Source organism: Esox lucius, chromosome 10, assembly GCF_011004845.1.
Source record: "Esox lucius isolate fEsoLuc1 chromosome 10, fEsoLuc1.pri, whole genome shotgun sequence".
In the NCBI taxonomy this organism is placed as follows: domain Eukaryota; kingdom Metazoa; phylum Chordata; class Actinopteri; order Esociformes; family Esocidae; genus Esox; species Esox lucius.
Genome location: NC_047578.1, coordinates 8,132,108 through 8,153,015, shown reverse-complemented (window position 1 = coordinate 8,153,015; position 20,908 = coordinate 8,132,108). Strand labels below are relative to the sequence as shown.

The 20,908-nt window shown below is 47.2% G+C and overlaps 1 protein-coding gene across 2 annotated transcripts in view; it reads left to right on the top strand.

The window, feature by feature from the left end:
* thsd7aa (thrombospondin, type I, domain containing 7Aa) overlaps positions 1-20,908 on the top strand; it is a 98,583-nt gene that overhangs the window by 36,440 nt on the left and 41,235 nt on the right. For both annotated transcript variants that reach the window (XM_010873411.4, XM_034294743.1), the window contains exons 2-5: positions 5,543-6,605; positions 11,090-11,338; positions 15,130-15,314; positions 18,890-19,045. In XM_010873411.4, the coding sequence (XP_010871713.2) occupies positions 5,543-6,605; positions 11,090-11,338; positions 15,130-15,314; positions 18,890-19,045 (1,653 nt within the window). The remainder of the gene's footprint in view (positions 1-5,542; positions 6,606-11,089; positions 11,339-15,129; positions 15,315-18,889; positions 19,046-20,908) is intronic.

Here is a 20,908-nt window from a genome sequence, read left to right as displayed (position 1 = left end):
CAGAGGGAGGGGAAGGCTGGGGGACAGAGGGAGGGGGAGGCTGGGGGACAGAGGGAGGGGAAGGCTGGGGGACAGAGGGAGGGGAAGGCTGGGGGACAGAGGGACGGGGAGGCTGAGGGACAGAGGGAGGGGGAGGCTGGGGGACAGAGGGAGGGGGAGGCTGGGGGACAGAGGGAGGGGAAGGCTGGGGGACAGAGGGAGGGGGAGGCTGGGGGACAGAGGGAGGGGGAGGCTGAGGGACAGAGGGAGGGGGAGGCTGGGGGACAGAGGGAGGGGGAGGCTGGGGGACAGAGGGAGCGGGAGGCTGGGGGATATGAAAGAGTTATCCCATTATTGGGGCTGAACATTATTTCACAGAGTTCTCATTTTTAGCTGGCAAGCAAACAAGCGGGCAAATAAGCCTGGGGAAAGCTCTTTCTTTTCCTATCTCTGTCCCTCTCTCTATCTACCTCTTCTTTCCTCTCTCGCTCTCTGTTTTCCCCTGTTTTTGCTCTTCTCCGGTAGCATCAAGAGGGCCTGGGTTCTGACAGCTACTCCGTTATCAGTGAATAACAGGGTGCTCAGATACCATAATGACAGTCTGTTACAGTCCTTTTCCAAAGGCAGAAAAACATCACTTATTTCCCTCTAAAGATGACCTTCTCTCCCTCCTATCGATTCAGAGCGGTCTGCCAAGAAAGGAGAATTTGATTAAAACAAATAAATAAATAAAATGATTGTGAGTAATTGATTTGTCTGGTGATAGAAAAGACGATAGTGAATTGGGGGTGTTCACTCGCTCTGCACCGAGTTTGTGCAAATGTGGTGATGAAACATTGCTTCTGTATTCTTCTTGATGTTCTGAATCATTCAGATGGGTTCTTTCTCTAACAGATCATTGCAGTTATATCAAAGAAGGCAGATTTCGTAACCTAATAAACTACAGCAGGGGTGTCAAACGTATTCCACTAAGGGCTTACAGTCTGCTGTTTTTCAATTTTGATCTTCTAATTGGTGTCATAGACAACTAGATGGGAGGAGTGACCCTGGTTTTCCAGCAGGTGCAAGGCTCTGCCCGCCGCAGAATTTGACACGGCTGTGGAAAAGCATATGACTATTCAAATATCAGTGGCGATTAAACTTTAGAGTCACTTGGCTCTTTCTGAGGTCTAAGAGGTCTGGGGGAAATCAGGAACAGGACAACAAAGGAGGGATGCCTGGCCACGTCAAAGGCTAGGTGACTTCTGAAACATGTTATCTCGCTGGCTGTTTTCCTTGCCGTCCTACATAATAAAAAAAATCAATAACCTTTGAATGGATTATAAGAGAGACATGAGGCAGTGACTTTTCTTCAACGATTATCTACTATACTAACATTTTTAATTCCATTTTTTATCCATTGGTAAAAAGGTCAAATGTTGAGGTTAAATACTGTGGTGCATATAGGGCAATGTATTTCAAACACATCCGGCTCAGTGTGGTGTCACAGAAGAGGTAGAAACTGTTACTCAGTGTGTGTGCCTATATTGGGGAAAGGTTCCACATTAAAACCCATTTAAGGTCTGTTATTCTATAGGGTCCATTGATTGGCTAAGGAAGGCCTAATCGATCTCTCTCCATCTTCCATGTCAGTCTTTCCTCTTTCCTTCGAACCCTGATTCTCTCTTCCCCCACTTTGTCATGTTAGACATATTTCTTCATTTAGCAGATGCTCTTATCCAGATCGACTTACAGTAGTAGTAAGTGCGATCATCTTCATTCTTGTTTCGTCCTGGCCCAAGGTGGGAATCAAACCCACAGCTCTGGTGTTGCAAGTTATACGCCCTACCAACATGTTATGACAGTTAGACTGTGTGCTTGGCGTTCTCTGGGGGGCTGAGTTTAAGTTTCTTAGGTGGGCTTGGCTCGGGATTCTTAGGAAAACATGGTGTTCTGAAGGATTATGCCTCATCTCCTCATTACCCCTCATTTCCTCATTACCCCTCATTTTCTCAACTCCCTCATCTCCCTCATTTCCTCATTGCCCCTCATTTCCTCATTACCCCTCATTTCATCATTGCATATAATTTCCACATCTCTCTCATTTCCTCATTCCCTCTCATTTCCTCATTAACCCTCAATTCCTCATTCCCCCCCATTTCCTCATTACCCCTAATTTCCTCATTACCCCTAATTTCCTCATTACCCCTCATTTCCTCATTACCCCTAATTTCCTCATTACCCCTCATTTCCTGATTGCATCTCATATCCTCTTCGTCCCTCATATCCCCTTCTACACGTCTCCCCTTCTTAGTTTTTCCAGACTTTTCTGAACTGTCAATCTGTGTGTGTGCGTACGTTTGTGCATGTATGACTTTGCGATGACAAGGAGCAGACCAGTTTGAGTTGGTTTTCCTCATCTCTGTCATACTAAAGAAAACATGTCACCCACCCACATTCGCCTACATTACTGTTAACGCCTGCAGGAACACACACAGAGACACACACACACACACACAGACACACAGAGGCTATGTCATAGTACGTGTAAATAGATGTTTCTATTTCTAGAGTTGTCCGAATTCCCCAGGTAATTGGACGCATCTCTGTCCTTTCTTTCAAAATCAAAATCAATTGAGTGTTGATTTCTTCTCGGAAAAGGCTGACCCAATTGTTTTTTTTTCAGCTCACTCTCAAATACTGCAATGGTAGCAAGTGTGTTTTTTGTGCTTCTCTGTGTGTGTGTGTGTGTGTGTGTGTGGGGGGGTGGATGTGTGCAATGCATGTTTGAGTCTCAGTGGCAGCAACAAGACTGTCTCATGTGTCGGAGGCAGTTTCTCGAGAGGTGTTATTGATCCATATCGAGCGGGGCCTCTCTCTCGGCTGCTGATGGCCAGCCTAATTCACACGCAGCTCCTTCCGCTGTTCAGGGCCAGAGCTCTGCTTTATCGAGTCAAGCTATAAAGCGCTTCTCTACTCGCAACATCTCTCCTGTCCTCCGTCCTCCTCTCCCCTTCTCTCACCTCCTCATGTCTCCTCTCCCCTCTTCATCTTCTCCTCTCCTTTCATCACCTATCTCCTCCTCTCTCCTGTCCTCTCTCCCAACCCCTGCCTGTCATGAATCACTCCTCCCAGGCTCTTCTATATTCTGGGTCAGGCAGATGTAGTGGCCTACATTGGAACTGTGTTATCTATCACTGCTTGGTAGTAAACAGTCTTGTAGAGTAGCGGGAGAACAGATGCTTGCCTGCTTCTGCTTTTCAGGAAGCCAGTCAGGGGAATTGTGCAGCGAGTGAAGCTTTGAATTCAAGGAGAGTTCCCCTGTGCAGAGACCCTGGCTGTCTGCCGTAGTGAACGCGCCCAGTCAGGCAAACAGCACAATGTGCTGACGTAGACAACTTTGACTCCCTGCAGGGAAATTATTTTTAACGTCATCTGGAAATGATTTGACCCTCAAGACAACTCCCAGCTCTGTCGGCCTTCACCTCTTAGCTGTGGCGGCTTTGTAACGTCTTTCCCCGTCGGCTGGTCTCCCAGATCTGTTTGTGTATACGCCTCTGGTTGTTGTTACACAAACAGCATCTGATCTGAGACCAGGCTACATGCATCCCCCCCGCCTGCATCTGTGTTCCCCCGTCCTCCCCGACTCTGGCCTACCAGAAAGACACTAGAGACGGGGGTGGTTCTGGTGTTGATAACTGCAAGGGGGATTCTTCAGCTCGTGGCCCACTTTTGTGATACTGATTTATCTGAGCGGCTCGCCCTCTCACACGATGAGCTGCACAGGTTCTCCCTCTCCTGCTCAACGCAACAGAATACATCAGGGCCAGCCGAATAGAACTAAGGGCCGAATAGAACTGTAGGGAAGGATCTAATAGAACCATAGGGAAGGATCTAATAGAACTATAGGGAAGGGTCTAATAGAACTATAGGGAAGGATCTAATAGAACCATAGGGAAGGATCTAATAGAACCATAGGGAAGGATCTAATAGAACCATAGGGAAGGGTCTAATAGAACCATAGGGAAGGGTCTAATAGAACCATAGGGAAGGGTCTTATAGAACCATAGGGAATGGTCTAATAGAACCATAGGGAAGGATCTAATAGAACCATAGGGAAGGGTCTAATAGAACCATAGGGAAGGGTCTTATAGAACCATAGGGAAGGGTCTAATAGAACCATAGGGAAGGATCTAATAGAACCATAGGGAAGGGTCTTATAGAACCATAGGGAAGGGTCTAATAGAACCATAGGGAAGGATCTAATAGAACCATAGGGAAGGGTCTAATAGAACCATAGGGAAGGGTCTAATAGAACCATAGGGAAGGGTCTTATAGAACCACAGGGAAGGGTCTAATAGAACCATAGGGAAGGATCTAATAGAACCATAGGGAAGGGTCTTATAGAACCATAGGGAAGGGTCTAATAGAACCATAGGGAAGGATCTAATAGAACCATAGGGAAGGGTCTAATAGAACCATAGGGAAGGGTCTTATAGAACCATAGGGAAGGGTCTTATAGAAATATAGGGAAGAATCTAATAGAACTATAGGGAAGAATCTAATAAAACTATAGGTAGTGGGAGATATATTGGATGATATATGTATATATATGTATATATTGGATGATATTTGTAGCAGCACTTGAACTCTGCTGTTTCCTCCCCACGAGGCGGAGCTGTCCTTTCAGCACCACCAAAACAGGCCCATTAACAGCGATGATGTCAAAGGCTATTACCCTTATCAGAAGCCCTGCTGATCCTCCATACATACTTGATTGGTTGATTGATTAATTGATTGTCATGTTGATTGATGGATTGGTTGGTTGACTGCTTAGCTACAATATGCTACCACTGACCCCTGTACCTTCTGTCTCATACATTTCCTAGGAGCATTGATCCAGGCAGAGTGGTTATGCGGTGTTTGCTTGCAGGGCTCTCTCTCTCCTCACTTTCTCTCTTTCTCTCTCTCTCTCTTTCTCTCAGACCTCCGGGTGTCTACCTGCTCGGTGCTTTATGTTTACCTAGACATTTAATTGGATTATCATAAATCGTGAAGAAAGGAAGTGCAATCCCAAAATTGCAGTTGGTGGAGTGATTTAGTCAGTGTTTGTGTGTGTGTGTGTATGTGTGTGTATGTGTGTGTATGTGTGTGTATGTGTGTGTATGAGTGTGATTTAGGGCTCGAGCAAGGACATTATTTATCTGGAAGTACTGCACTTTGGTTGTTTGTGTTCGATCTGTAAACACATTACTGTGGGCACAGCAGCGCTACAGCTTTGTTCCCTGGCCGTTCAAGGCGCTTTGAGTCATAAGAAGGTGAGGATACTAATTCCTTATAAGCTGCCCTGCGACTTTTGATCAAAGTCAAATGTCAAGTCTTGATTGACAAAATGTGTCCTGACTGTAATATTGAAGAGATTTATGGCTGTTCAGTGATGGTCTAATCCGACAAGGATGAGTTCCCTCTGCCCTCTGCATGACTCCCGTACAGATTACATATATCGGATGATATTTCGACTTACTGATCTGATAGTTTATCCTTTTCCGAACCTCCTATGACACCATGACCCTCTGCTTCTCAGGTCCGTGGGGCCGCTGCATGGGCAGCGAGTGTGGCCAGGGGGGCAGCCAGAGCCGGGCGGTGTGGTGCGCCCACTCCGAAGGCTGGACCACCCTCCACACCAACTGTGACCAGGCCGAGCGGCCGGACAGCCAGCAGAGCTGCTTCCGCGTCTGCGACTGGCACCGAGACCTGTACGACTGGCAGCTGGGAGCTTGGAACCAGTGTGTGCCCGTGTCCATGCGGAGCCCCGGGGCGGTCCAGCGCCCGGCTGTGTGCACCCGCGGCGAGGAGGGCATCCAGACGCGCGAGGTGGGCTGTGTCCAGAAGGCGGACGGCGTGCCGGCGGAGGACGCGGCGATATGCGAGTACTTTGAGCCCAAGCCCAGGCTGGAGCAGGCCTGTCTGATTCCGTGCCCGCGGGACTGCGTCGTCTCCGAGTTCACCCCCTGGACCTCCTGCTCCAAGACGTGCGGCACGGGCCTGCAGAACCGCATCCGTTATGTCCTGGCGCCGCCCCTGTTTGGCGGCTCGGCGTGTCCCAACCTGACAGAGTTCCAGACGTGTCAGCCCAGTCCCTGTGAGGGCCCGGAGAGCCTCTACAGTCTGAAAGTGGGTCCCTGGGGGCCCTGCTCCGTGCCACCGCCCCGCTCGGCCAGGCAGGCCCCGGCCACCAGTGAGGGCAGAGACGCTGTTGTCCCTCGCCAGCCACGCAAGGAGAGAGAGGGTAAAGAGGGCAAAAAGGCTGCCGTCCCGCGACAGCATCGACTCAGCAAAGAGGAAAGGTTGAAAAGAAAGGAAGGAAGAAGGGAGCTGAGAAAGGAGGCCAGGAAAGGCAGACAGACTGCAAAAGAAGGACGCGGGAAGAACAAAGAGAGAGTCAGTGAGAGGGTTAGAGAGAGGGTGAGGGAGAGGGTGAGGGAGAGGGGGAAAGTGAAAGACCCAGAGACCAGGGAGCTGATCAAGAAGAAGAGGAACAGAAACCGACAGAACAGACAGGGAGGGAAGTTCTGGGACTTGCAGGTGGGCTACCAGACCAGGGAGGTGACCTGTGTCCACAGGAGTGGCAAAACCGAAGCCCTCAGGTGAGTCTCACTAACGTTCCGCACCACAGTGGCTTCAGGATGACTGTCTCTTCCATTCCTCACTGTCTCAGGTCTCACTAACGTTCCGCACCACAGTGGCTTCAGGATGACTGTCTCTTCCATTCCTCACTGTCTCAGGTCTCACTAACATTCCGCACCACAGTGGCTTCAGGATGACTGTCTCTTCCATTCCTCACTGTCTCAGGTCTCACTAACATTCCGCACCACAGTGGCTTCAGGATGACTGTCTCTTCCATTCCTCACTGTCTCAGGTCTCACTAACGTTCCGCACCACAGTGGCTTCAGGATGACTGTCTCTTCCATTCCTCAATGTCTCAGGTCTCACTAACATTCCGCACCACAGTGGCTTCAGGATGACTGTCTCTTCCATTCCTCACTGTCTCAGGTCTCACTAACATTCCGCACCACAGTGGCTTCAGGATGACTGTCTCTTCCATTCCTCACTGTCTCAGGTCTCACTAACGTTCCGCACCACAGTGGCTTCAGGATGACTGTCTCTTCCATTCCTCAATGTCTCAGGTCTCACTAACATTCCGCACCACAGTGGCTTCAGGATGACTGTCTCTTCCATTCCTCACGTCTGTCTCAGGTCTCACTAACATTCCGCACCACAGTGGCTTCAAGATGACTGTCTCTTCCATTCCTCACTGTCTCAGGTCTCACTAACATTCTGCACCACAGTGGCTTCAGGATGACTGTCTCATCCATTCCTCACGTCTGTCTCAGGTCTCATTGTCCATGTCCCATTGTTTGAAGTAGCCATGTGTCTGTGGGTCTGTTATGGAAATTCCTTGTCACTTGTTGTCGCTCCGCCGGGTTGATTTGGATTGCAGGAAGAGAGAACGACAAGAGTATAAAGAGTCAGACTGTGGAAGCTTCTAACTGACACGACAGTCCCAAAGAGCATAATTCCATGACAAGCGGATTCTCAGCCAGTACTTCTATTACAATGTTAAGTGTTCTGTGCTTCAGAACTGTCCAACACGATAAGCTTGTCTCTGTCTTGCTAATATGTCATGGTGAATCCAAGAGAAAGAGGTATGGCATGTTGAATATGCTGATGGGTTGTGGTAAGCCTTTCCTTGAAATAATTGTGGTAGTAGGTGCTTATAGTCATCATTGTCCTTCTTCTTGTTCTTCTATTTCTTGTTCTGCTTCCTTTTTTTCTGCTTCTTCTTGTTCTTCTGCTTGTTCTGCTTCTTTTTTTATTCTTCTCCTTCTTCTTGTTCTTCTACTTCTTGTTCTTCTACTTCTTCTCCAGCTTCTTTTTTTTGTTCTGCTTCTTCTTCTTGTCCTTTTGCTTCTTGAGCTTTATTTTGTTCTTCTTCCTCTTGTTCTTCGCACTGTCTTTTCTCATTAGTTCATTGAACATACACCCAAATTATTTCTCTTTGCTGGAAATTATAAGCAAAAAAAATCCCTTTGGAGAATAAAAGGACATGTGAGAGTAACACACACAGCTTATTAATATTAATTTAACTGCTTGTTTACTCTGTGTGTAAAATATGTATGCGTATTTTTTGCAACTTCCTTTCCCCAAACTCTCAGTAAGTAGAGCTTTTTTCTCTGAAGTATGAGTTTGAGTATGAAGAGCCAGCAGTTTTTTTGGTTTTCTATCCATTAAGGATTTATTCTCCATTAAACTCATCTTCCAAAGAACCAACAGAAGTTCATTATTTCTATGGCGTGAAGCTAATTTAAAATTGTTATAGAGTTACCATTACCTCCAAATGAAAACATTGGAATAGCTAATGATTCATTTTAATCAAGTGTTAATAAAAAGGTACAGTTAATTGGGCATCCTTGTTTTACGCCTCTGTGATCAGAAAGAAATTACATGAGGCAGAAACGGCTACCTTACCAGGAGTATGAATACAATTTAACCAGAGAGGATCAATAACCCTCTTAAAATAACATTTACTAGATGTGAATTGTGTGTAGCCCAATCTTATAGTCTGCCAGTGAACATCAAGACACAAAAAACAGGTCTTTTACAATCCATGGAAAGAGGTTCAAATACAATCCATGGAAATCACAGTTGGAAATCAAATGGCTCCTGCCAAAAAATAAGACTAATCTGTCTGTAGGCTTCCAAATCGGCCTATTGAGTCAACAATAGCCTATTCTAAATAAGAGAGAGAGGCTTTTGGATCAAGCACATTGGCCATTGCTGGGCAGCACAACATTTGGGGCGAATCAATCAATCTTAAAAGCTGTTTTAGGACTGTAATTTCCACGTATGTGTGTGGCATTTAAAATATTTGTCTGCAGTCAAATAAAATGAGGTGGATTATCACATCAAGACGTTTTCACAGTGTTGCTGTAAGCTTGGAGTAATGCATGAAGAGTATATTTTACATACAACACCTTTAATCACTGGGATGACCTGGTCTGATAAGGGTGTTTGGGTGATGGTAACACAGATCCCTTCAAGGCTCGTTTCATTCTGGCCAATTATGTAAACGTATTGATGTGAAATACATGTACTGTTGTCCCCATTCTGTATCTGATGCTGCTACTCTCTTAAAGGGACACGAGACTGCTTTCATACGGTTTGGAGAGAAGGAAAAAAAGCTACAGGGAGTTGATCAGAATAAATCATAAATCGTTTAACTTACGGGTTAACAACCATATTCCCATCTTCAAATATATTTTTCATCTCTGTGATCTTCTCTGTGTGGCCTATCTCAGGATTAAGTGGAGAAATGTATATTCTCTTAATAATCCTGCTTTAAAGTGAAGAGTAATGTGGATTTTGAGGTATTTGATTGGAGCTACTCACAAAATCTATCACAGATCCCCCTGAACATATTGAGCCACTCCAGTCACACAATCATCCATTTGAAATCTCTCACCAGTTAAAAAGCCCCAGCTTGCAAAGCAATCATGAAATCACTGACAAAAATAGAGAGACAACCGATTCCAGCCTATTAAAAGAGAGAGAGAGCGAGAGACAGAAAGAGAAAAAGAGAGAAGTGCATTTTACTGGTGGACAGTTGCAGCATTCCAACAAAACTGAATATTAGCAAAGATCTGCGAGTTTTGATGGTCAAAACATGGGTTGCATATTCAAAGAAAAGGCTTTGCTTTAACCCATCAGCAATTATTTTGAAGATATTTAAAAAAAATTGTTAAAATAAGTCGTTGTTATAATATCTTTGCCAAGTGCATCCTGGGCACCAATTGTTGCAGGCCCCTGAAACTCTCCAATTTGGTATGTATGAAAAATATATTCAACCTCCTGTGGAATTTTATATATTTTTTTCCTAATTTAAAATGATTGTACAAAATCACCTCCCCATTACAGTGTGGATTGCCTGTCCATCTCACACGCTATTATCTTACAGGGCTGTAGAACATCCCACAAAATTCTAAACACATTGGTCTGTGTTACACAAAAACCTACACTGAGGGACAGCTGAGATGAAAGAAAAGCCCTGGGAGCCGTATCAAAGGGAAAACAGGAAATATGCCTAAAATGCCTTATTTTGAAGGCCTTATGTGAGACTTGGACATCTACTCCTGTGGTCCCCAGCCAGGGGTGTTAGGACTACAGGGTTTACTTAAGATGACTCATGAGACTATAGGCTTACTGGTCAATTGAACATGGGGGGTACTTCAAAGACAGTCTGGGCAAAGTAAAGCTGGTGGTAGAGAAACAGAAAATGCTTGGGAACCACTGATACTCTACAGTGACCTAAATCTATTTTCTTACATGCTAGGCTAGCATTTGTGTCGTGCATATATCAGCATTCTCAAATGAAATGTACTCTGAAATGTAGAATAATATGATAGTTATACGTTAGTGTTTTAGCTTCAAGTTGCGTTCATTTTGAGAAACTTTTAAGGAGTCTGCCAAAAGGATTTCATCTGCAATATTATCTCTTGCTTATATTACATAAAAAGCAGACCATAGATGATTGGCTGCTTATTTAATTAAAAAATATCACAGGAATATTTCTTTTGATTAAAATCTTAATTGAAATGGATATTAGAATTGAGTTAACCACACATTCAAATAATGCTTGAGGAAGAATTCCTGGTAGAAAATAAATTAGGTCAAAGAATAATCAGTATTAGGGTGTTTATCTGCCTGCAAAGCTGCACAAATCTATAATCGCATGCATCTTCTATCTCAGATTTGGTTTGTTATTTGGGATGAGAGGGTGTGCTAACTGACTCAGAAGAGCGCATTTGTGTGTGTGTGTTTTTGTGTGTACGTTATGTGAGAAACCGTGTGACCATGGTGATTGTGTAAAATACCTGGAGTGTGTGTGTGTGAGTGAGTGATCAAATGTGCTGTAAAGTCAATCACAGAGCCAGACATTCAGGTGATATTTGGCTAATTCAGAATGAGTTACCATTGACGGAGAATTTTGCGACGGTCTCAGGCCTTGTTGGAACACCTCTCCTGATTCCTTTGGCTGGACAGTGACCCCTAACCCCTTGTCTCCTCCTTCCAGTCTGTGCTCTCAGGAGTCCCTCCCGGTGACCTACCAGGCCTGCGTTCTGACCAAGGATTGTGAGGTCACCGAGTGGGCAGAATGGTCACCCTGCTCCAAGGGCTGCTACGAGCTCAACGGCCGTATGGGGGAGCGCACGCGCATGCGCCAGGTCAGCCAGTTCCCAGTGGGAGGAGGAACGGAGTGCCCGGAGCTGGAGGAGAGGGAGCCCTGTACCGCCCAGGGTGAAGGGGTGCCCCCCTGCATCACGTAACTACTCCTATTGACTCACCGTGTTTTGCCGTTTGTACCAACAGCAAATGTGTCGTTGGTTCGCTGTACCTTGAATCGTCTGAGGGGTCGGTTAGTTGTCTTGGCGCCGTGAAAGACGCTGACACGTCTCAAAATGGCCGACCCATCCACGCCTGCGGGTGGTCAACAGAACTGCGTCTTTACAGCGCAGGCGGTCCGACGGAGACTGTTCCTTCCCCGGTTTATAGTCCCCCATGGCTAAGCTGCCAAACCAGCATCCACAAATAGCTTCGCCGACTAAAAACAATATGCCCTTTCCCATAATGCATCAGACCTCTGTGGAGGGAGACTGGTGTGCCTCTAGCAGTAAATGCATCTGTGCGTACGGAAGGTGGTTGGTGTTCGTGTGTTTAGTGATCAAGGCCATGTATGTCCGGCTCCTGTAACTCCAGGAAGCTAACCATCTAACACAACAAGACTGGTCGTCACAGTAACATTGGGAGGGGGGGGGGGGTACAATAACAACCCCATTACTTTTGGCCTGTGGGGGTTTGGTGGCTGCTGCCGTGTTATCCCCAGCCTGACTGGTCCAAACCACAGGCAGGAGAGAGACACGAGAGGGGGAGGGGAGGCTCGTTGTGTGGGGTAATGGTGCGTTGCTGATTACAGGGGAGACGATGGGATCAGTTGTTTGGGGACGCTGAAAGAGTCGGCGACAGATTGAAGAAATGGGGCCGGGAGGGGTCTGGGTGGTGTGTTGGTTGGCGAAGTGATGGGGCATATACGTATGACTGAGAGAAAGGTGGGAGAGAGGAGTGGTCCGGGTTTTGGGAGGCAGCCATATTATGGTTAAAGAGAGGTGTGGCCGGGGTTTAGAGAGATGGGGATTGAATGGTTAAAGAGAGGTGTGGCCGGGGTTTAGAGAGATGGGGATTGAATGGTTAAAGAGAGGTGTGGCCGGGGTTTAGAGAGATGGGGATTGAATGGTTAAAGAGAGGTGTGGCCGGGGTTTAGAGAGATGGGGATTGAATGGTTAAAGAGAGGTGTGGCCGGGGTTTAGAGAGATGGGGATTGAATGGTTAAAGAGAGGTGTGGCCGGGGTTTAGAGAGATGGGGATTGAATGGTTAAAGAGAGGTGTGGCCGGGGTTTAGAGAGATGGGGATTGAATGGTTAAAGAGAGGTGTGGCCGGGGTTTAGAGAGATGGTGATTGAATGGTTAAAGAGAGGTGTGGTCAGGGTTTAGAGAGACAAAGAGAGAATGGTTAATGAGACATGTGGTCAGGGTTTAGAGAGTCGTACAAGAGTGGGGCGTTTCAGGGAGTTGGAGAGGAAACACATGGCCCAGCATTTGGCTCTTTGCCAGCGATGGAGGAGATGATGAATGGAGCAGGTCTGGGAGAAAGGGAGCTAGTCGCTCTCCTAACTACTCACACAGACACAGATGTGTATGTTGACACACCAATCACTTTCATGCCCAGCAGGCAGTCTGTGGCGGCATGCGTGTCCCCTTAAATTACTTCCCCGCAAATCTGAGCGACGTCATGCGGAACTATACTCCCCTGGTGTGAAAGGAAAGAGACTTCCTTTTATAGCACTAGGATAAATCGTCTTTTTGATTGCATCTTGCTATATCCGGCTGATAGTGGGCTAACAGCATAATTAATATTCAAACTGTATACTGTATGGTTAGTAAGTGGATCATTAGCCCATATGTCATAGTCCTTGTGTTTTCAGTTCTGAGGTCTGTCCCAATTATTTAAGCCAATGTATTAAACAATACAACATTTCCGTTGACCAATAATCCCATTCTTCAGTTTGAAGAAGATCAGATTGAGAGAGAGATATTCTCCTTGACGCAAACCAAGCAAACATTCAAATTTCCTTGCGGCAGACTTGAATTAATTCAGTGCTGAGTGCAAATCTCAGTTAATGGATTGCTCTTTACATTATATGATTTATTTCTGTTCAGTGCAGCTGAATCGTTCAACTGAGGTCCATTCAGGGACATTTTGTTCACAATGTTCTTTTGGGAGATATTTAAGATGAATTGTGGATTTTGAGGCAAGCTGTGAATATAGTGTGTTGAAGGTCAACTTCACAGCTTCAGCGGAAGCGCCAGAGAGTCTAATAGCTTGATCCAATATCTGGCCAATAACTGAAAGCAAAGCTGCTTTGGATCCATGAGCCGACAATGTGAAAAAAGTTGTTTTGCCCTTGAGCATGGCACTTAACCACAATTGGTCCTTTTAGTCACTCTTTATGAGAACATCTGTTAAACGACTAAACTGTAGATTCACAGTTCATAACGTCCAACGAGTAAACTCAAATGCGTACTAATTTTGTTTCCTTCTTTTAAATCTGTTAAGATATTTATTTGATTCCCCTTAGCTGACAGCTATTTCACATGGAACAACATATGAATTCAGGAAGAAAATCAATTACCTACGATGTGTGTGTGTGTGTATATGTGTGTGTGTGTGTCATGAAAAGCCTGTGGTCACTGAAGAATTTCTGTAGTTTTAATATATTCCATCAGCAGCAGAGTTCAGACAGTTAGATGCCTTCAAGACAAGAGAGGGAATCCAGTGTCCTCCACTGACTTTGCCAAGCTTTTCTTACTTAACATTTTAAGTTGGAGAATGCTTGTATGCAGTCTCAGGGAATAACTATGTCATCCCCATTACTGCCGAATTATGCAAATCTATTTATGGGGAAGCTTGAGGATTTATATTACAATGTTTTTTTACATTCACATTATTTGGAGTACTCAGAAGGGCTCAGATTGCACATTACCTCCAGGTTGCCCGCTATTTGGTTTACTCTCTGAAAAACGCAGTTGGAACACAGCGCGCGGTTAATGCCAACGTTGCACGTTGCAAGTTCCTAAAACACCATACCAGCTGTGTTAAAGTCACAAAACGAGCAGACATCTTCGTGCGAGTTACTCGCGCGGGTTTATGCCAACTCACCAGGCCAAAAAAATTTACCAACCTGTTTTTGGAATTGGCAATGAGGGTCACCCCGTTACTTTATCACACCTTATTTGCCTGATTGCAAATCACGGTGCCCTGGCATGAGTGGAGGGCGTGGTTTGACACCTAGGCTGGTAGCTTCACAGCCTGTTCTCGCTTACTGTAGAGATGTATATAGGCAGGGTAACACAGGTTGATTGCAGCGTTTTTCAACGGTAGTGTCGTGGGCTTCAATACGTTAAGGTACGCTGCCGATAAGAGACGTACAAGCTGAAAAAAAGCTGTGACAAATGATTAGCAACACATCAAGGGTTTTTAAGCCAATGGAACAATGCTTTTGTACCATTTCATCTTAGCAGCCGTTCATGATGTGCACACTGAGTCATAAATAACAGCTTTGATAGAGTCAGTCAGAGTTCTCGGTGCTCTGTGCCGTCAAAGTAAATGATGCTGAACAAGCTGGGACCTTGTAGGGGTTTGTAGTCCCCCCCCCCCCCCCAGTGAATCTGGAGGGCCTTTAGACGGCTAATTGTAAAGACGATGTGCAACCTTTTGGCATCCCACCCACTCTCTCTCACACTAACCCTCCATATGAAGACCTGCGTGGGAATGGCTTCCTTCACGAGGTGTCCCATGTCCTATGCTGTATGTCGGGTATTACTTTTCACCATTGCCCATTGGAAAGAAGTGCACGAGAGAGAACAGACGCGGTTTGGGTGGAGACTCTATAATGCATGTGTCCTTAGTGATTTCATGTGATTTCATTTCATGCATGTTACTTTTCCGTCTTCAAACCGGTCCTCATTAGTCAGTGTCTCTGGGTTCTCCTCCTTCAGGTACAGCTGGAAGACAACTGAATGGACTGAGTGCAGGGTGGACATGTTGCTAAGCCAGCAGGACCGTCGTCGTGGTAACCAGACAGGGCTGTGCGGGGGTGGAGTCCAGAGCCGTGAGGCGTACTGTGTCCAGGCGACCAGCGCCGAACACGCCTCCAACCTCAGCGCTCTCAAGAGCAAAGAAGGTAATGTTACCGGCACACGACCTCTATCCTCAGCGTGTTATCTGCACTCCATTAAGAGTTGTACAAGGCTGTCTCTTTCAGCCGGCCTGGCTGTGGAGCCTTCATTGTGTCCTCTTCTTTACCTCCCACACTTCGAGGCCTTTTCAGTACAGATCGTACTGACTAAGCACTTCTAGTGCTGTGGTCTGACGAGAAGAGTGAGAAAGGGGGACGTGAAGGATAGTGCCCTGCCCCCACACAGCAGCTCCTCTTTGGGTGGGATACCATCCACCCACATGCAGAGGAGGTGCAGAGATGATGCAGAGAATAGGAATGAGGTCGGAGTGATGTGTTTCCCTGGGTCTGGAAACCCTGGAAGCCTGTTGATGTAGCTCACAGTGAGGTGGATTACAGGGTTTGACACGGCCCGTGTTTTGTCACACTGTGTCAGCCCGGCTCTGTGTCATCTCTGTGGAGATGTTGACAGAGGAATTTAGTTCGGGATGTCTGAGCCATGTTTGATTGCTGACTCGACTTGTACACACACCCAAAATCGTCTAATCTTTTCCAGCTCCCTACACACACACACACACACACACACACACAAAACTACACAGAAACACACACACACACACGAACATACGCAGAAACACACACACAGATTAGCACTCGTGTGTGACGCAGAACAGGAATTTGGGTGTTTTGACTCCACATTACATCTGCCAAGTTGAATATGCATATGTAAATATGAGTGTGTGGTTTGGGAGGGAGGGAGAGAGGGAGAGAGGGAGGAAGAGGGAAAGAGGGAGAGAGCGCGAAGGGATGGAGAGAGATCAGGAAGGGACCCGGGCTGCATGGAGAACCAGACAGGGGGAGAGAGGAACCCAGACGGTGGGAGGGAGAGACGGGGAAAGGAAGGGACCCAGACAGGGAGGGTTGGAGAAGGAAAGCAAGGACATTGGGAGGAAGGACAAAGGGAGGGAGACAGAGTGGGGAAGCAAGGACGGGAGAGAGAGTAGTGCATTAGACAGGTCAGAAATCCTCCAGTCTACCGTTTTTGGCGCACGTTTCTTTCCCAAGAGTATTGGGGGAGCAGTGGTGTGAGATATGAGTTTGGTGTGAAGGAGGTACCACTATTTAGTCAGTGTACGGGAGGTGACTGGAGCTGGTAACCAGCCCATGCTTGTCCAACACTGCCACGCTAACTCCCAGTCCATCTGGTCAGAGGCTCAACTGGCCACCACTCAAAGAAATGATTCAAATGATTCCAGCTGCTCGCAGACAGCCTGACAGGGGCACTGTGGAGTTGAGGTTGCGGCTTTGATATTAGTTATACGAAGCCCTGGCCCATCTGTGGATACACACGTGTTTCTTTCAAGTATGTATTTTCCCATCTTTGGCCCAGTTCCACAATGTGGACTTATGGTGTTCACTCATTGTTCGGTCATGCCTCTCTGTGTCCATTTCATCTCTCCTCTCTTCCTAACCTTATACCGAATCTCAGATTATACACGCTGCTCCAAGTTATTACAGGAATCTGCAAAAAAATTCTCTCATCCTGGAAAATGTCATGCTGATGCTAAAAGGCATTATTCACAGATCTCCAACCTGGCTGTATCAATGGTGGGTTTCCTTGCAGCCCGGAGAGAGCTAAACCTTCAGTCGGATTTAAGCTGATGTAATCTTGTCATTTGCTTTCAAGGACGCTGTCCTAATCCCCGTGCGATGTGACACATACACACACACACTAGTCATCCCGCCAGTACAATCATTTCATATCCAGCTTCTCATGATTAGCTAGACTGTTTATTTTCCAGCTACACGGGGAGACTGATATGGACAAGAAGTAAAGGCCACTGACTATAATATTCTATTAACTGGGGGTGGGGGGGGGGGGGGGGGGGGGGGTGTATGCTATTGTTGTTGTCTTTATTTGTAGTCAATATAAACCCAAACTTGGGGGGCATTGAAACATTCTGCAGCTAGCAGCAGAGGATCTGGCTGGGGGATGCCATCCGGAGGCAGGGTTATTTATGGTGGTGGCATGGGGTGACAGAGAGGGCAGGGGAGGGGTGAGCCACAGGTGCCTGCCTCGACTTGGAGGTCCTAATTCAGCCCCAGGAACCCCTGTGTGTGTTGTGTGGGAGGTTTGAGACAGGACCATCTGCCTGGAGAAAGAGAGACGCGCGGGCCACCTGAACCAAGGCCACCCGGCGATGACCGGTCCATTAATCTGTCCTCTGTTATGACCACGTGGATGACAGGCTACAGTAGCTAACGCCTAGCGGACCACACGCGTCAGCCCAGCGGACCCGCTGCACCTTAGCGGACCCGTGCCAGCCTGGTGGACGCGCGTCAGAGCCCGTTGTCTACAGCCGTGAGGCATGGAGGACAGAGGCTTAACCACTTGTTAAATGACACTTGATGAAAATGGACGTGTGGACCGTGCAGTGAAGCGGCGTGATGAGGTCACGTTTGGTGTTATTCTATTCCAGTCGTTATTGTTACTGCTACACACACAGGTGGTTTGAATGGCTGAGAAAGGTTTTAAGACAGCTGTTGGCTCTAGTGATGTAGGCAAGCGTCCACCGGATACACTTTCAAGCTTGCTCATGTTTTGCATCTCCCGTTGATTGCACCCATTCAGCTAGCTGACGGATTTAACAATGACTAAAATAATATGCTCTGTTGATAATCACTCGACATCCCTCTGTGCACACACAACCACACACACACACGCACACGCACACATTTAAAGCGAATCTATTAAAAGGACACACCTTTGGCCAAATTGAGGTCATTAGCATATGAATGAGAGCCTCTGGCCTGAGTCCCAGCATGGTGATGGGGTGCTGCAAATGATTCATCAGAGCAGTGACCTTGTGTACCGCTCACTGTCTCCACTCTGAATCCACTCGGTCTCTTTCCTGTCTCACTACGGTCCACTCTGTCTCACTGCTCTTCCAGTGCTGTTTCATTACTGTCTCACTACTTTCTCACTAACGTCTCTTTGCCGTCTCACTACTGTCCACTCTGTCTCTTTGCTGTCTCACTATTGTCCACTCTGTCTCACTACTGTCTCACTGCTGTTTACAGTCTGTGTGTGTTTCATAGTGTTTCATTGAGTGGCAGCAGACCACCCCTGAGCCTGATTTGCCATTTAGAAATAAAGAGGAAAACACCAGGTCTTTGTCATTCCCCACCCAGAGCAGTGTCAGTGGGATAATGAAACATTTAAAAGTTAGACAGTCTGCTAAACGATTTCTTGGATGTGATGTATTAATATAATTTGCATGACTACAAACAGCGTAGCTGAGGGGGTTTCGCTGGTTTTTCATTTGTGTCTAGTAAAACAGTTCCTGATATCGTTTTGAGACGTACGTTCTATTCTGCAACCCTGTCAAGGAGAGCCTGAACAAAAGTATTTGAATCAGCAAATCATCAGGGATAGTAAAAGCCTGTTGGCGTGTCAGTGCACCACCTTGCCTTTAAACCTTATCCGTTCTGTGACCAAGTTGTTCCCTTCGCCTGCCCCGTCTCCTTGTCCATCTAGATCTCCAAGCTGTTGGAAAACACGTCTCTTTGCCTGTTTTCAGCCTCCAGACCCGTGGACAATGAGCTGTGCCTCAGTCCGGCCCCCAACACCACTCAGCTGTGCCACATCCCCTGCCCTGTGGAGTGTGACCTGTCCTCCTGGAGTGCCTGGGGACCCTGCACCTTTGAGAACTGCCTGGACACAGCCTCTAAGAAAGGTGGGTGGAGCCCAGCGCTAATGACAGTCACGTCTAAGGTTAAGATGTATTACAAACACATTTCACTACTGGCTGCGATGCGACACTTCCAGACAGTCAGTGTGTCCTTGAGGGAGTTCTATTTCCCATTTTGAGACTCAGGTTCGATCCTAAAGTGAAACAGGCGTCGGACACACGTCCCAGTGTCAATAGCAGGTGTGTTAATGTCGCTGCGTTCCCGGTTGTGTCCATCGCTCACCATAGCGGTCCCGATAAACTGATAACACGATTGGACAGCTTAAGCCGTGTTCAGTCTGGGACAGGCGTGCCTCCTTGCTAAAATTCATCTTTATTTGGGTTGCATTCAGCTGCATCGGTTATCACGCTGTATTGAGTTTAAATATAGATTTTCTCCACCTTCGCAGTCTTCTTAGGCGGCACCTGGGACCCGACAGGCTTATTGTATGAGGACAGATAGGCTCAGAACTGTGGAATGCAGACATCAAAAAAAACAATTTAGGTGAGAAGGCAATCATTTGGACGTTTTCTAAGAGCTCTGTCAAAGGGAGTGGAATGTTGGAGAAATATATTTATGTAAGTGTGAAATAGCACTTCTTCAGTCTAGAGTGTGTGTTGATCTTCTGTTGATATTGACTTCTCTCAAGGACATTTCTGTGCATCAATATCACGGCTACAGTTTGGCCCTTCTCTCCCCCCACCCTGGTTTTGGTGGAATGGTCACGCGTTTTCACAAAACCCTACGGTCCCTGTTGTCTTCACAGAGAGGGATGGAGAGGGGACCCTGGAGCGAGGGGACAAGATAAGCGATGTCTCTTCTTCCTCTTTGGTAGTCGATGGTGGAGGAGGACTTGGTGTCCATCACTCACAAACGCACACGCTGACACACATACATACGGGGACACACACACACACTCAAACACACACACACACACTGACACAGACCGACCCAGACTTGCTGGCTGGCTCAGGCCATAATTACCCTCAGAACTGCCACAGCCCTGTCCAGAACATTCTCCTTTGTGACTAATGCCTATTGACTCTACTCTAATGAAGCATCTCAAATGGAAGGGATGGCTGGAAACTCTCCCCCATGCGTCCTAATGACGGATTCAGTCTTACAGAGCGCGTTGCTCCCTCGCTGTCTTTTTCCCTCCCTTCCCCCACCCTCCGCTCCCCTCCCCTCCCCTCGTTCCCTCTGTCTCTCCTGCCGCAACACACTGCTGTGTGTCTTTAGGCACACACGAACCGACTAGGAGTGTGGCTCTCATTAGCCGGGAGAAGCTGACTACCAGACGATCCTCTGGGCACTAAATCTGTTTTATCCCTGTGACAATGAGCTACATGCAGCATCAACAAGCCCTGATCCCCCAGCATTACTTTAATCAACGTTTGTCACCGTTGGCGTCGGCGGCCCAAGTGGGCTGTGTACACGCGCGCGCGGGGTTTGTTTCTGTCCACCGGTGTCTGACGGGTTTTGGAAACAGCCGGCGCAGTAACAGGAGAAATCTTTTCAAATGACGGCTAGTTCCTTTCATCCCAGCACTGGCCATACTGGCCGACGGGTCCCTCCATCGTTATGTTACAGGCTCTCTCAGGAAGGAAAGACCTAACTCAGTCGGTTGACCTTTTCCGGCCTTCGCTGTGGTTTCTACAGGGAGCCGTCGTTTCAGATAAAACCACTGGCTTGACCCCTATTTCATCTGTCCCCGAGTCTGAAACCACTCCGACCAGTTTTCTCCCCTCCACCTCTCCCCTTTGCGGTCTCTCCCTCACCCCCCCCCCCCCCCCCCCGCCCGTGTTCAGGCGAAACCCTCCAGGTCTGCCTGACACCTGACAAATGTACCTCTGACCACCCCCTCCTGA